General features: G+C 41.6%; 1 protein-coding gene and 1 long non-coding RNA gene across 4 annotated transcripts; both read right to left on the bottom strand.

The window, feature by feature from the left end:
• Positions 1 to 139: 139 nt before the first annotated feature.
• LOC115337558 (poly(A) polymerase gamma-like) lies at positions 140 to 9,413 on the bottom strand. 3 transcript variants are annotated; one of them, XM_041121696.1, is made up of 11 exons: positions 9,311 to 9,413; positions 8,576 to 8,665; positions 7,579 to 7,651; positions 7,373 to 7,493; positions 6,972 to 7,056; positions 6,513 to 6,566; positions 4,148 to 4,257; positions 1,743 to 1,852; positions 1,545 to 1,653; positions 484 to 590; positions 140 to 407 (listed from the first exon to the last, which is right to left on the bottom strand). In XM_041121696.1, exons 4-10 carry the CDS (start codon positions 7,464 to 7,466, stop codon positions 532 to 534), a joined length of 621 nt encoding a protein of 206 aa, XP_040977630.1. In that variant the 5' UTR covers positions 7,467 to 7,493; positions 7,579 to 7,651; positions 8,576 to 8,665; positions 9,311 to 9,413; the 3' UTR covers positions 140 to 407; positions 484 to 531. The 3 variants fall into 3 exon arrangements, with proteins under 3 accessions (XP_040977630.1, XP_040977631.1, XP_040977629.1); XM_041121697.1 differs by lacking the exon at positions 7,579 to 7,651; XM_041121695.1 differs by lacking the exon at positions 7,579 to 7,651 and having other exon boundaries at positions 8,576 to 8,632.
• Positions 9,414 to 10,457: 1,044 nt separating this feature from the next.
• On the bottom strand, positions 10,458 to 17,504 carry LOC121233080. The gene is made up of 3 exons (XR_005931862.1): positions 17,487 to 17,504; positions 12,548 to 12,655; positions 10,458 to 10,506 (listed from the first exon to the last, which is right to left on the bottom strand). It is a non-coding gene; the product is annotated as an uncharacterized LOC121233080 (long non-coding RNA).
• Between the last annotated feature and the right edge of the window lie 5,188 nt (positions 17,505 to 22,692).

Raw genomic sequence — 22,692 nt, 5'->3', positions numbered from 1 at the left:
AAGACAATTTCTCACATCTACATCCTAGTAAAACTATCATTATGCTTAAATTTAGATTCCTGAATCCACTGGGGATGTATATATGCATTTCTCTCAGTTATGTCATTCATTGTACATCAATAACTAATTCTACTTCAATCCCTCCCTGGCCTAGCCCTCCTTCCTTACCTTTTCTCTGTCTACTGGTTTTTTGGGGCATTCTTCTGATGTAGGTGAATGAGGTCCTTCAGTGGTCGGTGAACAAGGTCGTTTAGGTGCAGCATTCTTAGGATCTGTAATCGGAGTCCCACTTAATTCACGCTGTCCTTGGACAAAATGTGCTCTGAGTTGAGAAATTGTTTTATGTCCTGGAATGGTGCAACCAACTGGAGGTCCCAATGTTCTTATTGCAACTGTAGCCTCCATTTCTGCAGGAGATACCGAGCTTTTAGAGTTCAGCCATGAAATTAAAGACTGCATTCCACCCACTACTTCAATACATACTTGAATCAGTAACAGGAATGGAGAGTCTGTTAGACACTGATGGCACAACTACATGAAGTATCTTCTCTCTGTTGTTAGTACCATTAGATTTCTGATACACAGCATTTCTGTAAAAATCAGATGCTAGAGTTATAAAATGCTAGTTTGTAAATACTATACATTTCATTTCCAGAAAGTCCATGCAAGACAAGTGTCTATCTTCTTAGGTTGTTGTCACAGCTCTACAAACCAACAAACTCCCAGGCAATCTAGCATGAGATCTTCATTTTGCTGAACTTCAGACTGCAAATTTAAACTTAAGCATTTTCTTCAGTGAGTCTCTATGTACTTGTACTGTTTTCCAGCTTAGTAAATCCAGCACTCTGTACTGCTTTTCATGAATGTATCTGCTCTACCCATACAGGCATTCAATTTTATTTTTTTTAATGCTACTCCTACAGTCTGAACACAGCAGGCATTACACATTTGGTAGTCTTGGGCTATTACTCTCAAGATTTCATATTCCTCCTGTGCTGAAGTAGCTTGTGAACAGACTTCCCAGGAAGTGACAGACACTTTTACTGCCCGAGTTCTCATATTGCTGCACCAAGTCTAGCGTTTCTGTAATCAAGATCAGCACTTCATTAGGACATAATACTGCTTGGCATTAATCATACTTTTTGTTAGAAAGAACAGCTACCTATATATAAAACACTCTGGCTTCAAGTTACACACTAACCTAAGGGGATCCACATTCAAGACCAAATAATTTCTCTGGTATCACATTCTTCTTTCTTCCTATATGTGTTCATGTACATCATTACATTAATTTTTTCAAGGATTTCTTTAACCTGTCTCCCCCCATGTGCCCAAAGGAGATGACAGCTGTGCTCCTGAAGCCATTACAGCCCAGCACATGCTTATGAACAACATAGATTCAAACAAGAAATCCTAGACCTCATTCACATTGTGAGTCAGTTAAAAAGCAGCTTCTTCACAGTTTTAAGGGTATGGTGCTAAGCTTTCTCTCTCTTCTGTAGAAGTGTCCAATTTAAAAACCTTACGTAACAAAGAGGAATTATCTGGTGTTCTGGAGTCCATGTCTCTGCAACTGTCCAAACAGCTTCCATCTGAAGAAGTCCTTTTGCACTGAAGCCCACGAACATTTTGACTAGTACCTGGCATGCTTTGCTGAAACAACAACAAAAATAATGACGTCTTCAAGTAATTATTAAAGCAAAAAAAAAAATATTGCCAGAAGAGCCAAATGTTTATTATACCTTCTTTCTTTTCTGTAACAAAAAATAGTGGAGATGCTTTCTCTTCACATGAGCTGCCTCAATCTTCATACCTTCCTTTAGCACATTGAGGTAGTTAGCCTGGCTGTAAGCTAACAGGAAATTTAGTGTTGTAGCTTAGTGGGAATGTTTGCATTAGGGATTTGTCAAAGTTACATATGGTTTCTTTAGAAACAGCAAGCCTTTAAGTCTGTCCAGCCCAAACAAAGAACAAGAAGTTGCCTCAAGATGAACGTGACCTAAGATGCCCATTTCATATCCAGTACAGACCAGATACATAACAGCTATTTAAGTTCAAATATGCATTTATGTGCTCAGTTACAGCTGTGGTTTGCAAATCACGCAGCTCACATCTGAGCTGATTTTTAGCCTGAAGGAGATAATAGTCCTTAACCCTTAGTTTTCTGTTTGAAAATAGATCTAGACAACTTTCTGAATCAACCCAAATGTGCACAGCTGATGAGAGACCAGACACTTTACTCAAGATTCAGACTAATTTTTTTTAATTTGATATTTACAGCAGTGATTGTGGGTTTTTTCGTAACAGTTTTGTAACATCATATAACTTTCCAGTAATTTAGGTGTTAAAATTCTATCTGTCCAAGAAAGACTGGATTTTAGGGACATCTGACTTATCAGAACCACTACAATTTAAACCATTTTTTCTTAACTGCCTGCAAACAACCTTTTATGCAACTTAAATATGCTATACTAGCACAGCAGTTATTACAGAATTAAGTCAAATTTAGATAAGTTTAACAAGCCTATCGTGATCATAACTGGAAAGTCAGCTTACTAACATACAGAGTGGGAATCAAAGTAAGGACATGCAACAAAACCCAAAAGGCTTATAAGTCTTTCTACAGGAGACCTAGAAGTGAAACAAAAGCACAAATATGAACATTCACACTAATATGAACAGTTGCTTCAAAGTAAATTCAATAATGTTTTTATGTAAAAGTGAGATAAAGTTCATTTAACAAAAGCCTTCCAAACAGGGAGCCTTTTACTCTTGAGCCCATCAACTTGAAGTTAATCTTTGCCCTCTAAAAATATTCTCTCAAAGTCAAGGCATATGATAAAAGCTTTCTTGCACATAACTACTGGTCACTCCCACATTTGCCAAAGGATATCACACCTCTCAGAAATACCTTTTCTGTTCAATCTCTCTGGATTCAATCCCTATATCTGAAACATACTACAGGCTGTGCTTCACTAAACTAAGAGCACACAGCTATGCTAATAAAGTTTGTGCATAGAAATACAGGATTTAACATTAGTTCTAGCCTCTTAGCAGTACATAAACCTTGTTGACATAATTTGCATTTGCCACAACACTGAAACACAGCGCCACTAGATCTAACGTACAAGACAAGCATCAGTTCAGAGAAGAGTGCAAGTCTGAGGAAGTCACCCCACCTGGCTTGAAACTCAGACAAGAGTTTTGATGCCTTTTTTCTGTGTCCTTCTCATATCCCAAAGCATGAGCTAAAAAGAAGGTCAGCTTTTACTGCATTTACTCATGTTGTCTGAGCAACACAACACACAGCTCATGCTGGTACCATGGATAAATGTTTGTTTGCACTGATGAAGAGTTTAAAGGAGTCCACTGTTTAGAACTTTTTGTCCAAACACACTTGTCACTTCAGAAGAGTAACCTGATTTCCTTAGTTCGTCATTATGATAGCAAGGCATGAGCCTGACAGCACACATGCACTTCTGAAAGGCACAAGAGCAGTCAGCTTGGGAAGAAGTAAACAGACTGTGGAAAAGACCTATACTTTCAAAGAACTGCTCACCCCCAAACCCCTTTATTCTAGCATTATCTAACAACACTTGCAATATTACTTTATTTCTACATCTATCAAAAGTAATAATGGAAGATGAACATGAAGCTTTACATGCAAGACTGCATGTCATTACAATGTGACCACTCACTGCTTTTCAAAGTTCTGGGATGGTATCATACACAAACTGTTATTTTGGAAAAAATACTCTCAAGAGGCATCAACAACTTATTTTAGAGTCTGATGCAGTTAATTCCCACTTTCAAAATTCAGCAACTGACAACTGGACGTCTCCTGGCTTCACATCTGACTGTCGACCGCATGAATCGCAGTTCCTTTCTGAGTGTTTACGATGATCTGCAGAGCTATTTCACATGTGGTATATGGTATAGGACTGTAGTACACACTTTTGTTTCAAGATGGACTTACTTTGCCAAAGTGTCAAAATAGTATGTTTTTAAGGCTAATCTTCTATGCATCACGCTCTATAGAAATATCTAATAGCTAATACCAGAAGGAAGCACAATTCACTTTGTGAAGCAACTTGCACTAGAATAAAAAAATGAAACCCTACAAGACTAGAGCAAAATATAGGCTTACCTGTATCTTTGAATGACCGTATAATGCACGTTAAATCAACATTAACACTTTCTGCATTTTCCACTTTCCTAAATACGATTCCAAGAAACCACATTGACACATATTCACTCCTAAAAAGACAGATTCACAAATCTATCATTTATGCACAGATGCCAGTTATTTGGATGCTAGTATCTACTCTCAAGAAGGGATTAAGCAAAACAGTTTAGTTGTATGCAGCAGTTAAAGATTAGAGTCAGCCCACACTTAAGTTCTCCAAGAACTCCTCCCTGAAGTTCTCCCTTCTTTAAAAAGATCCCACATGCTCAGAACCTTGCCTCTCAGACCTCATACCTACAAAACAGTAGGTACGTAACTGAACATCTCTCACAGATAAGCTGAGGTGAATAAATATAAACAAGGTACAATACATTGGCCAAACTGGATTTCAGAAAAGTAATGAAAACCACTGTTTACAAGCTCTCGGTTGCCAGGGAAAGACTGTGGCTTTATATGGGCAATAGATATAAATTCATTCCTCTCCAAGTTTCCAACCAGCACACAAATTTTAGATTCGACAAGGCCAATCCTAATAAGAACATGAGACATTTACTCATTTTAACTGTATCCAGCACAGTAGTTATATACCTTTTTACAATACAATGCTAATACCAAAATGCTAACCAGTCAGTAAGTAGTAAGTTTCATTCAGCTGAGCAGATACTAGATATTTATATCACACACACTGTAGTTTGAGATGTTTCCAGTGACAGAGGTACAGAAGTTTAACTTGTACTCTTAACAGGTCAGATACAACACCTCAACATATAGCCTATGATGAAAATATCAACAAGAAGCAGATTCCCAGCACCTCTGGCTGCATTTTGAAGTGCAGCAAAACTCCTTTTTACCCCAAAGATCAAGGAGAAGAGTTTAGAAAAGGCTCAAGCACAACTGTTCAGTTACACCTGAGTAAAGATGCAATTCTTCCTGCAGATTGATCTGTGAAAAGAGTTTACCCTTTTCCAGCCAAACTGAAAAACATAGTTCCTTTAATAAACAGATTACCTAGTCAACACAGTCTCATCAGAAACTTACCCAAGAAATGTATCATGACCACAAAGGCCCTTCATATAAATACTGGCATGAAGTACTGGCATTTTACCCTTTAACCTAAAACACTGCTAGCTTTGAAAGCAGTCAGAACTCTGCACGTTCTTCAAAAGTATCTTATGTTGATGAACAACAGAGATGTGCCATCTATTCCCAAATCCATTCAAGAGTTGGTGAACTAAACTTGTTCTTACAGCAAACTGAAGCAAGTTTATCTTCTGCTTTTCATTTTCCCAGATGCAAAACTAAACCCCATTTGCTGCCATTTCTGTCACTGCAAAAACATCAGCTTTTACTGGAGCCAGAACTTTCCTCATCTTTATTCTGAGATACAACAAGCTTTGTTCACTTAAAAACATTGCACAATAAAAACTATTTGGTTCTAAGCCCTCTGCCCATAACTCCTTGTTGTACACCTAACTGTGACTGATATCAAGCTGTAGCTGACATGATTTTTAAGTGAACACATTAAAAAGTTCAGGTAAAAGCTATTACCTATTAGAGCTATTTTTAAACATGAAATAAGATGTCTTTTAGAGGTAGCACAAGAATTAAATTATTTGCCTTAAAGCGCAAGCCAAACTTTGAAGTATAACCAAGGTGCCCTCAGAACAGGGGTCTATTACACAGAGCTATTTTGCTTGCTTACTTGAGCAAAGCAGGCAAAGTACTCATTCCTTAAGAGTGAGAACACCACACACATCACAGTACCTTAATTCCTCACCGTTTCCCCTTATTTCAAGATTCACAGTTAGTCAGCCCATTCACATAGGTTAAACAAGTTATTATTGGCATATATCCCTTGAGACATTGACAAATATCATGTCATAAGCAGTCATTTTCTCTAACTACAATTGAAGTGGATCTCACATTACGTTTCACAAAGTAGGTCAGCACTCCTGCAGTTTACCTATTGACTACCAAGTGTGCTGAAATGATAATTTTCAGCACTAAACATAAGATGCCTGAGCACACTACTAGATTAAAACTTAGTAAATACTATTTATCAGCATTCAGATGCTCTGTGCAGACGGCTAGGTTTCACCCAGATTAAACAGCCTTGTTTCACTTCACTGGAGAAATGTAGGCTCTGGAATAGGCTGACTACATAACCAGAGCAACTTAGCACCGAGTGCAATGTAGTCTTAAATTAAATATTATATCCAGTAAAAAAGTTATGAAACCAAGTCTTCAAAGGCTCTACAACAGTGCTCTTCAAAGTGGGGCTGTGTTGTCAATTATGTATTGAACCCACATTCGAAGCAAGACTTACCACTCTAAGTGATGCTCTTCAGTAGAGGCACTAGCAGTCAGCACAATATAATGTCTAGAAGAAAAGAAAAATTAATATCCTAGCTCAGGACTTTATATTCCTTCAAGTGAAACCAAAACTGCCTTAAATGTATAGAATATGTCTTCCGGACAAGACAGATTATATCCTGCATTCAGCACAGTATTAACTGAAGAAAAGCTGATTACATCCTTCTGAATTGCATTCTGCTACATTCTAAGTATCAGAGTTGATTTTTTTAAATAAAAGCAGTGTCAGTGGCATAACACATACAGTTTTTCTATCTTCCCTATACTTATCCTTACCAAAATTCATATGACTACCTCCAGTTTCTGAAAAACAAACATCAATGCCATCTTCTATTTCGACTGCAAGCTAAAACTCACTATGCTAACCAGTAAGTAAATAATTTCAAGTTCAGATAACAGATTTCATACATACTTGTATTTCTGAAAGAAGTTCAGTGGTTCAAAGAGCTTTGACCAGTCTGATTTTCCTTGGAGAATCTCATTTGTAACCGCAAGACCTACAAGTAAGCTTCAAAATCTTATTACCGTTTTTTTTTTGAGACTAGCAGAGCATGATATAAACTTTATCTTATAAAGGTTTTGAACAGTAATTGACAGATCAAAAAGCAGGAATTCCCTTGACACAACGCAGGTCTACTACAACGTTCATTGTAAAACCGGTCCCTTATTGCCTACAACAGGTATACTTCCCAGAGAACTCTTCTGCCTAAAAGGGCGGAACACCTTGCGGAATATAACCAATTCAGATAATGTGGTTTCATATAGCAAGAACTATATTTTTTATTCAGTTAATAAGCATGGAAAGAACTTTACCATGTTTGAGCTCCTCTACCATTACCGCTCGCGTTGATGTAGATACGTTGTATGTAGAGTTCTGCTGTGGATAGGCTGGGGTGATGATAGGCATTACATGATATCGGTTTGATGGGTTCACCTATGGTGTTAAAACAATTGTGCTCAGCACCAGCAGCTTAGGTTAGAAGAAAGTTTAAAGGCTTCTGAATTCAATGTCTACATACCCTAGCGTCCCATACTGGTAAATTAAGATTGCTCTCTTCATGTTGTTTCAGCAATACAGGTTTTGGCCACTCCCTATGTAAGAAAAGCCAGTAACTAACTGTCCATTTAGAACTCTGTCATGTAATTCAGGGTAGGATTGAACATTGTTGGTGTAAACCTTATATAAAGAACTACCTCAAAAAGTGTAACTATTTTCTGCAAATTAAAATAGTCATAAATAGCTCTTACATTTTGAAAAAAAAACAAGAAGAACTTGTTAACCAGAGTAGAAGCCAAAGCATGTGGATAGAGCTGACACGTTCTTGCTACTAGCACGGCCCAGAAAACCCCACCAAGAAATCCCAGCATGTTGGAGTAAATGCCACATCCTACAATGGATACACTGTCGTTAGCCTGTAGTCTTTCAATACCCAAGTATATTCCTTCAAATTTACAGTACCAGCTTCACAATCTATAAAATACCTAGTACACTTCAGTCTCAAAGTCAATTATTTTCGCAGTGCAACGAGGCCAAAATTGTTGGTCCTTATAGCAATGAGAAAAGAATCATTACCACACCACTTCCCAAAATACTGCTACTCTGAAATTTGCCTACACTGCTACAGCTACTGCTTCACTCCAACTTCCCTTAAAAAAAGGTTCTGTCATTCTTCTAGCACTTGCTCTGGTCACATGTGCAAATGGTATTTTCTTATTCCTTATGTATCAAGCTTTTATACTTCACTTGGCATTTTTATCCTTTGTAGTCAGGTTCCTGATAGGCCATGCAGCGCCTTGTCTCGCAGGCACTCCCCTCTTCTCCCCACTCTACCCCCATTAAAAAACACACAGAATCTACCCCATGGACAGGCCTTGAATATAAACTAAAAAACAGTTTTTAAACTAAAAACTGTTATTTAAACAGCTATCCAAAGCTGAGTACTTCTAATGCTATTATTTTTTCAGCATGAGGCACCTCTGAAAAGTTTAAAGATCACAAACAATCACATTACTCACGTTTTGCCCACAGTTTAATTGCACAGAGCGTGAGCCAGACGTTCTCTTTATTTGGCACTAGGTGTAGTATTTCATCAGTAACTCTGCAACCTGTAAGAAAAAAAGTTGAAGTACAGAACTTCCTAGTAACAGGTACAAGTCGGTTTTATGCTATACTGGATCAATAGCTTACAGTTTATCTTTCAAGTCTACGAAAACAAGTTTGGATTACTTGCTTTGTATTACCTTAAAAATTATAGATTACACATAACATTCAGTATCACGTCAGGTAACTGGTGCCCTCAACAGCTTTTTCATACTTCAGACTACAGCCAACAACTTTCAATAAGGCCCTGCTACAGGATGCCGAAAGCTAGGTTTCTTTTGACAGCCAGGAACAATTAAACCAGTCAGTGTTAAACAGTGAGCAAGTTAGGCTTCAGGTATTTAATTTTTTTTTTTTTTTTATGAATTACCACACATTCTTCTCTATCAAGTGCTCTACCTATTCATCTGAAGCAGTTTCTGTGGCAAACTACAACAATGCATACACCCTGATCAAAGAAACATGAAACACAGGTCTATCTAAACACACAATTTGAAACATCTAAATTTAAGCTCACTTGCCACCTCCTCAGATCTCAAGTATACAGGGGATCAGTTTCTGTGTCTTGTACAGAAACTTGGGTTGTGTAATGTGCATTCCATACCAATTTTAGTAACATTTTCTTTTTAAAGATATGTAAATATGCTTACCATTTAAGCTCCGTATACATATTATATCCAGGCTTCTGAGATGTGAGTCATCTCTGAGATCAAGATTACCAGAAACAGTTGGCACAGACAGTCTTGCAAACACAGATCAATCTTAAGAGGAAAAAAGTGCCAACCGTTAGAATGCCACATAGTTTGCAAACAGCACACTGGTGGGGGACAGTCAGTCAAGTCTAAAAAGAGTGGTTATCATTTGTATTTAGAATTATGTGACTACAGATAGATGTCCCAAGAGATTTATTGGCCAGAAGACTCAATAAAATTTCTAGAGGTTCCATATTTTATGTACAAAACCGTCGTTGCATCACCCCTTTCTTTTTAAGCTAGAGAAAGGAAGAGGGTTTTCTAAGTTGAAAAAGATTACTCTAGATTTAGAATTTGAATTAAAAGGGAATTTAAAATTAATCATAGATGAAGACATAAGTTCTATCACCTCAACTATACTTCAGCAAAGGAGAGAGCATTTTCTTTGTGCACTAAGCCCTTTTGATCCCGAAGTATCCGGTTTTTAGTACAGTCTGAGGCAAGAAAATTATTCTGTGAATGTCTGTACCAGATAAAAGCCACAAAAAGGTAACTGAATAAATGTCTTCATGATAGTGACACCAAGCAGTAACTTGCTTAGGTACTACAGCATGCAGGTCTTTATACATTGTATAAGAGGTATTCAAGATAGCAGGATTGCTGCAGCTGACAAACCTAGGCAGGAGTCAAATGAGTACTTTTACTTTCCATTTTCCAGATTGTTTGTCCCACAACCACTTCATTTTGGATTTGCAGCAAAACATTTAATCCCTCTGTAGACACCTAGCTTGTCAGAGCTAAGAAGAGTTAGCAAGGACACCGCCTCTGCTTCCACTCTGCACGATCCTAGCGATAAATGCTATTCAAGCAGGCTACCCTGGTCTACAGCACAGGTTTAGAAAAAGACGTCCCTGATGCTCCCATGCCTGCCAGGCTTCCTAGGAGCTTATTTTCCTATGAGCTCCCATTCTACTGCAACGTATTCTCCTGGGATAGGTTGTGGTCCAAAATAGCACAGTCACAGGTCCCTGGAAAAGTTATCCTATTCCAAAGCAAGAAAAAAATTTACTCACTTAAAGAAAAAAAAATGAAATGCTTACCTCTATGCCATCAAACTCAAACTTGACAACTGGTACATATACATCTTCAACTGCCTGTGAAGGAGAGGATAACTGTGTAAGAAAACATGTTTTGCTACTTTATGTTTCTCCTAAACTATGATCAAATGCAGAATTTACACTGCTAACTACTCAGTATAAAGACTGAATTGCTTCCAAACCAAAAAAACTGTTAATAAGCTGCAAGCAGTATACCACTAACACGGTACTAATATTAGCTTTAAGAAGTTATTTAGCCAAGAGATTCAGAAGCTGATCATGTATTCTAATGAACAAACAGTGCACAATGAGCCATCAGTATCAGAGGGTGGAAGGTACTTACCTTGGTGGTGAGGAAGAAAAGCAAGAGATTTCCATAGCTATCTTACTACGGTTAACATCCAGAGAAATCTAGAAAATTCTGTTCACATTTGACAGTGTTATTGATTTGTCATTGATTTGTTATTAGTTAGAACTAATCATATTTAATTTTAATATTTTAGCAAAATCATATGTATGTTGCATTTTATACATTTAACCCCCAACCAGTACCTGTTGTGAAATCCCCTGTATAGCCCAGTACCAAGGCCGGAGAAATTGGCTAAAATCATCTAATAGGAACATTCAGAACTTAGATAACAAGATAAAGAAATTAAAATCTGATTATAAAAGAGTTTGGTTTGACTAAAAAGTAGAAAATTGTGAAGCATAAGTATGGGAGTGTTAAGTTTGAAATGTAGCCTTAGGAACTTAGGAGCTTAGAAAATGTATAATGTGTAACCGTAAGAATTTAAGTATTGTTCAAAATCATTTAACCACAGAAGTTTTGACAAAGATTGGTAGTCTTGTAGTGTTTGTTTTAAAAACTAAGGAAACCGTTATGGACACCAGTTTGCTGCTTGGAGACACCTGAGAGGTCAAGAAGCGGACGAGTGAGGAAGACTATGAAAGACCACCAGAGGACTCCTGAGGACCACCACAGACCTTCACTGTGCCTGCATAAAGGACATTTACATATGCTAATGATGTCCCAGAAGTCTAATGAATATGTATAACTTTTCTTGGAAATCTAATGAATATGCATCAATAAGTCTTAATATAAGGTGTATTGTTTTGGTGACAGGTGTGCGTGGTTTGTGAGAGGACTTGCCCGCGCACCTGGCCGTCAATAAAGAAGTGTCTGCTTATCTACACTAAATTGGTGTTGATAAGTTCTTCATTCCGAGCTTTTCGGTAACAACAGCGTGCACTAGCCTCCTGTATTTTTATTTTCTACCATGCCTGAGATGCTATCGGCTACCTTATGGAACAGTTTTCAATTTTGCAGACCACTTGTTAGAACTGTGCCACAGCCCGCTGAGTCTGTTTTCAGGTGACAGTCATCTAAACGAAGGCTCATTAGCTATGCATATGAAGTCTTTCAAAATGTCTGCACAAGGAAGACTAGGCTGAGAGAAACACTTCTCAGGAGTTCGGTTTTATATGCAAGGTACACAACATAGGCACCTGAGGGTGATTTTACAAGGCAGTTTTGCATGTTCGCAGCACAGCTCCTATTAACTTTACGTAAAGCTGACTGTGTATCTCTTCTACAAAGTCTCAGGCTGAGTAGCCAGAGAAGAACAGGACCAGAGAAGAATGAATTAGAGGTCCTAAAGTACATCCAGAGGAACACCATGGCAAACGTACTGACAGAAACCTTTCCACATCACATTCAACTTCCTTAGTTCTCAGGCTGACCCTTCCTCTTCCTGCATGCGATTACCTTCTTTCCAAGCCCCTTACTACAGCTCAGATGAAAGCAAGGCTCCTAGGGACAACCTTGCTTTTTGAAACTATAGCCCACTCATTCCCAAACCATGGGTGTGGGAGAAGTGAACCACAAAGATTCTTATGATGTACAGTCATTTGGGAAGGGAACCAAAAGCTTGACTTCAACATTCATTTTCATGCTGCGTAAACAGTATTTTAGAAGGTGCTCAGAAACAATTCCATTTTTAATTTTGCTTTGTAAGACAATCACTACCAATGTGAGTCTTTAACATGAATATTCTTATTGTAGGAGTTGCACAATCTATCAAGGAGAGAGCTTACTCACTCTTAGATTTTTTATTTCCTCTTGATGTTTTAGTTTTTCAAAGAACGACTGAAAGATCCGATCTTTCTACATGTCTAGGAGCAACACAAACAGCATCTATGTCAGCACCTGCAAAGAGATTCCATTTCTTCTGTTACTGTTGGAAGACACTTTCAAACATTAGAACTCTGACCAGGCAACACTGTTTATCATGGGGAGGAGGAATACAGCTGAAAAACTGTAAAGAAGACCATGTAACAGCAACACAGGATTCTGGCTGTGATGTGTGTTACTTCATGAAAAATGACTTGAAATAAAAACTGATGGTTGGTGGGAGCTGTGCATAGTAACATGTAGCTGGAGTAGGTTCAGAATACTTTAACCAGGGAATCAGAAAGCTATTTTAAACATTGGCATAAATAATACAGATTGTAATTCAAAAGCAGAGCACAAAAAAGAAGTCTCCTAAGGGAAGATGCACAATGGCCTCTTTCATATGCACCTCTTTTTGTGGAGGTGAGGAAGGCTGAAAACCACAGAAGACAGCCAGGAAGAGCAGAAAATTCACTGCAGTAAATACACAAATTGCAAAGCATGTTCTAGCTTGACCTCACACATATTTTAAAACAAATACTTCAGAGTGTGCAGTGTGTACAGCGTTGGTTTCTCTTTGTTGGCTCATATTCTACACTGGATTAGCAGAGGAGAGAAAAAAACCTACTTGAATATACAAAAATATTTTCTTATGACTAAAGATCACAGCTATTGCCATCTTCCATACCTGCCTCAACTCTGACCTCTACACCACAGTGCCCTTCTTATGCCAGGAACTCAGCCATCTTTTCCAGACGCAGGAGCACGTCCCCACAATCCCCAGGAAACCTGCATCTCTATCAAAAGGCATTTGGAGCTAAAAGATGAATTGGCTGGCACAGGTCTCACCCTGTCCAGCAGCCCAGTGGCTTGCGCACTCGCTGCTCACTCAAATTTGCAGTTAGAGCCATGGCTCTCTCACCGACCAAGCGCAAGGCTGAGCTCGAGGTTGCAGGCATCCTGAGGACAGAACCTCCCTTTCACGGTGGGTGACCCACTTTCTGTAAACCCGGAGTGGTATTGGGACAATTAATGGGACAGAGAGAGACAGAGACAAAGAAGCTATGATGTGCCTGCCGGGAACTCGCCTTCAAACCCCCAATACAACAGTTCCTAAATTACACAAAGTGGAACAGCTTCCCGGGGAGCAGACTCCCTGCATCACCTCAGCCTGCCCAGCCGCCTGCTACTAGGGCACTATTCGCCTTTGTGCTAAAGTCCATCCTCCAAAAGAGGCAAACAGATCTAAATAGAACTTTCTTTTCCCTTCACTGAACTAAAGAACAGGAATCTCCTTTTATTTTTTATTTCTTCCTGTCTGAGGAAGGAGGTAAGTACCTAACTGCAGAAGATTTGTGCCCAAGACCCTGAATTGCTGGTGACCTGTGCTGCCAGTCCAGAGGCGAGCAGTTGATTATTTAGGACAGATGGGATTCAGGCTTTCGCCTTTTACTTGCCCATTCCTCCTTTGTAACTTGCAGGTTCTTTTTTCGATCCTTGATTTTCGCTGTGACGTCCAGGCACTTGCTGCAGCCTGAGAGTCTTCTGGACAAAACGAGACGCATGTCTGGAGAGGCCACAGCCCAACTACTAACTGCCTATGTCTCTACTAAGCAACATCGACAATAATTTTTTAGAAGGGGGTGGATCATCAAATTGGTGACACAGAATTAAAAGATTGTTTTTCTAGGCCACTTCAATTTAACAGAAACTTGGAGATTTGGGTTCAAAAATACGAAACACTTTAAAGCCGAAACACTCTTTGTAGCTGCTCCTTTGCTTATTCTTGTTTGAAAGAAATATTTGGCAATTTGAACATGTTTTTCCATCAATTCAACCAGGTCTGTTTACATTCAAACTTTAAATCTAAAATATAAAAATCCAAACTAAAAAAATTGCACTATGCTCATAATTTTTACCTAACTTTTTAAGCATCTTTTGCTCCAAATATTTATATTCTGATTATAATCCAGTATTATTTCTCAGAAGTTATAGAGCACTTTTTTCACTTGAGTGCAATTTAGTTAGCTTATGTCCTAAAAATACTTCATTCCTGATGGCTAACAAAATGCACAGTGCAAAATGAGATACAGAATCTCCCTGTGCAATGCTAGGCACCTTGGGCAGTGGTCCTCAGAAACAGGACAGAGAGTGCCTAAGCTTATCAGGGATGAACAGAAGAGGAAAAGGCATCTAAGTAGACCTACTCGAAGATCCAAGCGTGATCTTCAAACACAAACTTTCTTCTGCAACTGAATGTCTAAGACTGAATTTCCTTTCTGTTTTAAATAAATAAATGAATAAATAATAAATAAATAAATAAATAAATAAGACTGTACTTGGCTTCAATAAGGACTAACAGCAGAGTTGTCAGAGACCTGATGAGGAACACAGGAGACTGGGGAGTGATTCATCTGACTCTCAGATGTGGATGTCTCTTCAGGAAGACACCCATGTCCAAGTCAATCTTGGTCCCATTTTTAGGCAACAGAGAGTTAAGTCAGTATAACCAGTGAGTTCAAGGTACTATTTATCTTATCCTAAAGTAAATGCTTATATATTTGGTCAGAAAGACCGTGCACTAGATTCACTGATTTTATTCACTATATCTCCTTTAAAACAAAATAGGACCTCATGCCAGTTGTGGCAGGGACGATTACAACTGCATTACAGATACACAGTTGAGGTCAGACAAATTACAGTCCACCTCTGCTCTATCCAGTTTGGCTCAAGACCATGAATTTACATCTCCCTCGCCTCCAAAACAGCTCCCGTAATCCCCAGAAGAAGGGAAATGACAGATTTCACCTGTTAAAGCTCTTCCACTTCCTATGAGCAATTAGAGCAGTCACTGGTCCAGAGAAAGAGAGCCAGTCCCCACCTACAGCCCACAGCTCCTGAAGGTCATCTAAGGAGATCTGGAGATTCCAACTTTACCTCTTCTCAAGCCCAAATGCCAGGGATTTATGCCAGAGAGAGGAGCTCCAGCGGGATCTACTGGCTGCGCTGGGTCCGTTGACCCAACTGGGAGGGACCATTCAAAAACTGCCACAGGGACCCCGACATTCCGAAGCATGCGGGGGGGGGCTGGGCTATGCAAATGACAGAGCCCCCAACAGCTGCTTCCACCCCACTGCCACCCACCAGACCTCACAGCACTGACTGCTACAACACACCAAACCTTCGCAGGGTGATGCCCCTCCACGCTCAACTCAAGGATGCAAGCTTTGAGGGTGGCATGGGCTTGAATCCGGACATGGCATCCTTGCTCCTGGAGGGTGAGATGGGCATGTTCATCTCCCTCCGAAAGAGGAAAAAATAACATCAGAAACTCTCAACCCAAAACACAATAGCTTGAACTCACTGAAACCCGACACAGAAGATGTTTCTATGAACTTCTCATCCTAGTTTTTAACAACCAAAACACTTTAGTACGCTTTAGTAGTATGCTTTAGACAACCATGATTAATTGCAAGAAATCACACGAGATAATCCGAACACTACTTTAAAAACTGTTTAATATTTAAGCAAGCTGAAAAGAGATTTTGTCAGCCAGGAGTCCATCAGCAAGCACTTGAATCTTTAAGGGAACCAATTTTTCTAACACAAAATGGGTATTTTTAATCCTAAACCCATTTACTCTAAGCAGGGGAAGGTAAATCACTGTATACTAGCACTCAGCTATTCACACACACCTCCCCCCCCTTTTTTAAAAGAAAAAACCAACAGCTTGCACCAAGCAGTATTTCAGATGGAAGGTAAATGTAGGTAATCCTTCCAGAAATATAGGCAGTTCAAAGCAATTGTCCTCCTGTCCCATAGAGAGCATCCCAAAATAAGACTGAGCTCACCAACAGGTCTTGCATGCCTGCAATCCCTCCCCAGGAAGCCTGTAAGAGACTGAATTGTTATCTTGAACCATTTGACTCAAAGATTGTTAGGTGTGAGGGACTGGGCTGTCATCTCAAGGAACTGTGAACTGCTTATCTCGAGCCCTTTGTCTCTAAGATGGCCTGTTTAAGCAGGACATTCCTCTGTCCATAAGGATGATTACCAGGCCATTGAGGCATCCAGGGGAGGAACGGGGCTGGAGCTGATCTGGTGTCCATCACGCGAAGGTCCTGTGATAGACGAAACCTGCAGCGCATGACATCATTGAAATATGCCCTATAAAAACCCGTAGAGACAAGCTGTGGCAGCCTTTTTTCACCACCAAAGAGTTGAAGATTGAGGACCAACGGGACGCCGCTGGATCTGTGGTGGTGACCCTCCTTGCAACTCCCACCACCGACTACTTGCCTGAGGACCAATGGGATGCCACTGGATCCGTGGTAGTGACTATCCTAGCAATCCTATCCTGACTGCTTGTTTAATTTCTACCTTTTCTTCCATTCTATCCTATCGCCACCATTTTCCACTTTTGATACTTTTGATAATAAAAGCTCTTTTGACTATACGGCATTTGACCTTGTTTGTGTCTTAATCTCGCTCTTGGGATCATATCGAAACCTTCCCCGACATTGGATCGGGACAAAGCCCAAAGAGAAATATGATGCTGTTGGAAAATCCCAGTCCTCAGCACTTGAATAGTTTCAGAGCAAAAATCTGGACGAGAACAGAAGCCCCATTTGAGGCTCAACAAAGCACAGCCTGGGAAAACCAAAGCCAGTACATGAACTCAGAGCTTTTACAGAAAGCCTCTGCACAGCAGAAGCGTCCTCACTTCCAACACCCTGGATTTTCCCCCTCTATCTCCATCGCTGCCTCCCATCTCCCCGTGCTCTCCTCTTGCCCAGGCACCTTTCTCACCCATTCCATGACCTCCCAATGCCTCCATCTTTCTCTGTGTTTGTGTGGCAGATGTTACCTCGGAAGCATTGCCCCAGCCGGTCACTTGCATCTCCTTCTCTTCTTCCTCTGCTGTCACAACAACTGCTGCCAGCTGCCTGATGCCACTTTGGACTTCCAAAGCCCTTTTGTCCTGCCTCCCTTCGCTGTTAAATCCTCTTCCTGGAGAAGAAGTGACAACCGGTTGCTCTCCCTCTGTGGCATCTTACCATGCATCTTCTGGAGCTGGAACAGCTGGTGGGAAACTGTCGCATCAGCCCTGCCCGTGCTTGAAGTCTTCTCCTGGCATGGGCGCAGCTCTGGGTGTGCTTGGTGCGTACCATGCTTCCTGAGGAGAACAGCAACAATCAAAGTGACTCCTGGGCATGTCCTGCTGGAAGAGCTGATTTGAAGGCAACATTTTACCGCAGGTCCTGAGGCTGGCCGGTCCAGGGGTGCTCCCTGTCCCCCAGCTCAGCCACAAGTCCCACATCTGGCTCCTTCCAGCAGGATTTTGGAAAGCCCTGTTCCCAGCTGTGAGCGCCAGGCCAAGGGCACATGGGCAGGAAACAGCCCCCTCCCCTGAGGGCCCCAGCCCCCAACTGGCCTCTGTCCCCAAAACTACTAAGACTTCCAAACAGGGATCTCCCTGTAACTACTTTCAGTTGTTAAGAAAAGAAACTGTCTGTATGCTCCCAGATTCAGTAGTCTAAGACTGTCAGAGGGTGATTTGGGATTCAGTTCCACAACAAAAGAATATCCATTACAGAATCTCAGCACCACCACCTCCATCATCGTCGTCACTGACCCACAAAAGCTGCCTTGTAAAAAATCTTGCAGCTAATTAAAATTACCCTCTCTCCCCCCAAATCTTTGTTCTTCTCATATTCTCAGGCTACTGTCGGGGAACAATCATATAATTATTCTGTAATTACCACCAATCTGAAACCCCTCGAAAGCATTATTCCCTGACGTGACTGACAGGCACTGATGATAAGGGAGAACCATCACGAACCACACACCCACCTGTTTGTCCTTTTGCCTCTGTGACCTGAGCATGTCCACATGGATCTCTTCCCACCTGACAGGAGAAGACCGGCCCCCCAAAAAAACTTATATTTTCTTGGCTCTAGAGTAAGCAAGGAATTTATGATAGTGATACAAAGAAGTTTAAGAGAGAAGCAGGATAGTGGAAGAAGCAGAAAATGTGATATGTCTCACCCACACTCTAATTTCAGAGGAATGTTCCAGGGGGTAGCGTTTTTGTGTTTGTCTCTGGGGGTTTTTTATCACTGCACAGCACAAATGAAAAAACACACACCTGCCGTTTTATGTAGAACTGTAAACTACAAGAGTAAAACTATCCAGGCTATGCCAATTACAACTTCTTTCCAGGATACGTTGGTCACTTTACATTTCAGTGGAGAAGTTTATGTTAAAATCCCTAAATTCTGATATGAAAGTAGCAAAACGTCACCTGTAAATCTTTGAAAAGAACAATACATTGAAAGAAAACTGCCATTTAACAGTTATATGAACATGTTTCTGCTGCCAAAGGCTATAACGCTTTGAGTATCTTTGCCATCTTCATCTTCTTTGTCTTCACTTTCTTCTGCTATCATAGCTACTAGTCCCTCAACATAACATTAAACTGCTCAAGCACTCTTGTAAATTATATGAAATACCAAAATGCCGTACTGTCCTAGTTTGGCTGGGATAGTTAATTTCTTCACAGTAGTTTGGTATGGGGCCAATGTTTTGGATTTGTGCTGAAACAGTGTTGATATACACTAATGTTTTAGTACTGCTGATGCAGTGCTTACACAGCGTCAAGGGCCTTTTCTGCTCCTCACATCCCGCCCCACCAGTGAGTAGGTTGGAGAGCACAGAAAGTTGGGAGGGGACAAAGTTGGGACAGCTGACCCCAACTAACCAAAGGGATATTCCAGACCATATGACGTCATGCTCAGCAATAAAACTGGGGGGAGGGCGGCAGGGGGGCCACTGCTCAGGGGACTGGCTGAGCATTGGTCAGTGGGTTGCTGAGCAATTGTTTTCATGTGCACTGCTTGTTTTTCTTGCATTTTATTTCCTCTCTCTGTTGGTTTTCTTTCTTTCCTTACAATTTAAAAAAAATAAATTCTTTTCAATTATTAAACTGGTTTTATGTCAACCCACAAGTTTCTTTCTCACTTTTACCCTTCGATTCTTAACCCCATCCCACCGGGTTTTGTTATTACCATCATGTTAATGACACAATAGATCCTGCCAAACCTACAACCTGCAAAACCTGAAGACTAAACTTATGCAAGACACGTTCCAGAAATGATGATCAGCACAGAAAAGAAAAGCATTAAGTATCTATCTTGTTCTGTCCTTGCCAAAAACTGCTGGGTGATCTGTCATCAGCCTCAGTGACTAACAGCAGGCAGACTCTCATCATCTGGCTTAGCTCAGATGCAGCTCCTAGGAAAACAGCTAGTTCAGAAAGTCATGCCTTGTTCTTTTGGGAAAGTGTTTCAAGGAAATGTTTTTAAAACTCTAGAATGGTAAGACTAAAACATGGTAATCACCCTCCAAGGTTCTTGCTCTCCCACACATTACCTTTTTCTTTTTTTCCCTCTTTTCACCAGAAGGGTGGCACTTCTTTCTGAAGGCAAGTGAGTTACATGGGGTACACAGACAGCCCATTGAAAACTGAGAAATGAGTCTGTGACCACTTCCATCCCCATTCCCTGTTTGGCACTCCCCTTGCACTCCAACACTCCTAGCACACTCCTTTCCTCGCCAGCAGTCAGGCCTTACGCAGTCTGCACACAACATGTGCAAGAGGATGACTTCACCAGATACTGCCCAAATAATCTCCTGCTTGAGTTCTGATCGCCAACTTTTCTGTCCTTACATACAGTCTTGCCCTGTTCTGACCCACTCAGAACAGCTCCTACAAGGATCACCCTCACTCACTGCCTTAATCACAACTAACAGCCTCCTTAACACCCTGAAGCTGTTTCTGTCACTTCTCACATACAGTTAACATGGCCTTTCATGACTTAGCTCCTCCCTCATGTCATTTTCCCACCGAGTACCAAGACGACACCTCCCAATTACAGGCCCCGAGAGCAGTTTCCCACTGACTGTCCCCCTGCTACAACACCAACAAGAACAGCACAGGTCTTCTCCCACGGCCATCTCCACGCTCAGAAGGAGCTGGTCACACACTCCTGCCAGCTGGCCTTGCTGCCTGAAAATCCTTGCTGTGCTGCTCAAGGCCTGAAAAACTGTTGTGCTACAGCTGTACCCACATCACTGTTCCTCATTCTGAGTGACCGGCCCATTTCTGTGTATTCCCACCTGCCCACAGCCATCTGGTGTTTTCAGTCTGGTAAGCATTTTGGAAAAGCACTCTTTTTTTTTTTTTTTTTTTAATACCTGCTTTGACTTCACTACAGTACAGGCCCAGAGTCCATGACTATGGCTGGTAAAGTCCTAGCATACAGAATTGTGTAGGGATGAGTGGGATAAGTGCCATTAGTCATTTGGTAGTTGTTCACATTGACTCCAAGTCCTCCATACCTAACCTACCTACCTACCAACCTCCTGACTCACTGGAAATGGGTCAGACTGCACCAGAAGTAACACTGTCCGACCTGGTCAGACCTATTAGACCAACAAATGGTGGTTTGAGACAGAAAACCGCAACACACAACCACCAGAACAGTAAAAAAAACAACCAGAAAGAAACATACATAAACCAAAGGCCCCTATCCAAACCCTGAAAAGACAAACAAGATAAAAAAGGAATCTCAATAAAAAAAAAAAAAGACCACCCAGAACACAAGACAAGGCAAAAATAACAACTCCAGAACCCAGGGCCAACAAACCCACATCAGGTCCATAACGGTAACATGCTTTAATCCTAACTTGCTTAAACTCTAGCATCCTGTAGTCCGGCCATCCCATAGCCCTAGCACACTGTAACAACAGCATACCATAACCGAGCACATTGTAGCCCTAAGGTATCAAACAATGGAACACAACTCCCTGGACATCTCCAGCAGAGCTGCAGGTGGCCCCAGATCTCAGACATCAAAACTTCGAGTGGAGTGGGACAGAGCCACCAGGACATCACCAGCATCCATCTTCACATCATCCATCACACTCTGAAAAAGTGCCTGGGTTAAACGCTCCATGGGAGAAAGGCACTTGGAGACGCTGAACCAGCCAACCATGGCCACAGGGCTTCAGCTCATCATGTCTGTGTCACAGCTACAAGGCAGATGACCCCATCCATCCCTGCGAGACCCCTCAGGACAGCCGTACCCAGCTCGGGGGGGCTAGATACGGGCCTTGGCTCTAGGGGGAGATGCTTCCTGGGAGGATGGATCTCTCATGGGGGGCACTGGGAAAACCCTCCTCAGGCCTGGATGCCTGAGAACATTCTGCGCTGCTCCATATTCTCACAAACCAGGGCAGAGGAAGGCTGCTTTGCTTGGCCTCCAAGAGAACCAGCTCACCTAGGGTCGTCCGTGGCCACCATGCGCCTTTGGCTGTCAGGTGGGTCTCAGCGTTGCTCTGTGCAATCGGCTTGTCACCTTCCCTGAAGGACGCTCTCCAGCGCACGCTACGGATCTCCACTGGGTTCTCCCTGGGGACAAAGATTGAAAAGGAGGGATGGGGTTTGCTTAGCCCCATTCCCAGGATGCTGCCACAAGACAGGATCCTGCCACCAACCCCACCCCAAATCAGCTGTAGCCATGGTGGACACCACGGTATGAGCTGCAGATCAGACGGGCAGTGGGGCTGTGGGGAGCAGGCAGGCTGTTCTGGGTGTGGCCCACCTGGCACTGGCAGCAAAGCAGAGATGGAGAGAACGGGGAAGTCCAGGCAGCCAGCAGCTGGTGGGTGGGTGCCCAGCAGGATGCAGCACCTGTGGAAATGTCCAGCTCGCCCAGCTCCTTGAGCCTCAGCCCTGGGCTGCAGCACGGGGCTGGCACTGCCTGGGGCTTCACTGGGAAAAATCGGGCAGGGGTGACCCTGAAAACCCACACATGTACCCAGGCCCGGGATTTGACAACCTGTTCCTTTGCCCATCGCTGCCATGGGATTCAGAAAAGCAGTGCCATTTGCCCCGGCATGGTCCTGAGCCACCACTTGATGGATGAGTCTTTAACCCAGCCTAAGAAGAGGAAAAATTGACCAGAATTAAGCTGTGCTCAAGTTTTTGCAGGCAGCACATTTTTTTGAGC

The sequence above is a fragment of the Aquila chrysaetos genome, unplaced genomic scaffold (assembly GCF_900496995.4).
Source record: "Aquila chrysaetos chrysaetos unplaced genomic scaffold, bAquChr1.4, whole genome shotgun sequence".
In the NCBI taxonomy this organism is placed as follows: Eukaryota; Metazoa; Chordata; class Aves; order Accipitriformes; family Accipitridae; genus Aquila; species Aquila chrysaetos.
This window is presented reverse-complemented; position numbering and strand designations above follow the sequence as displayed.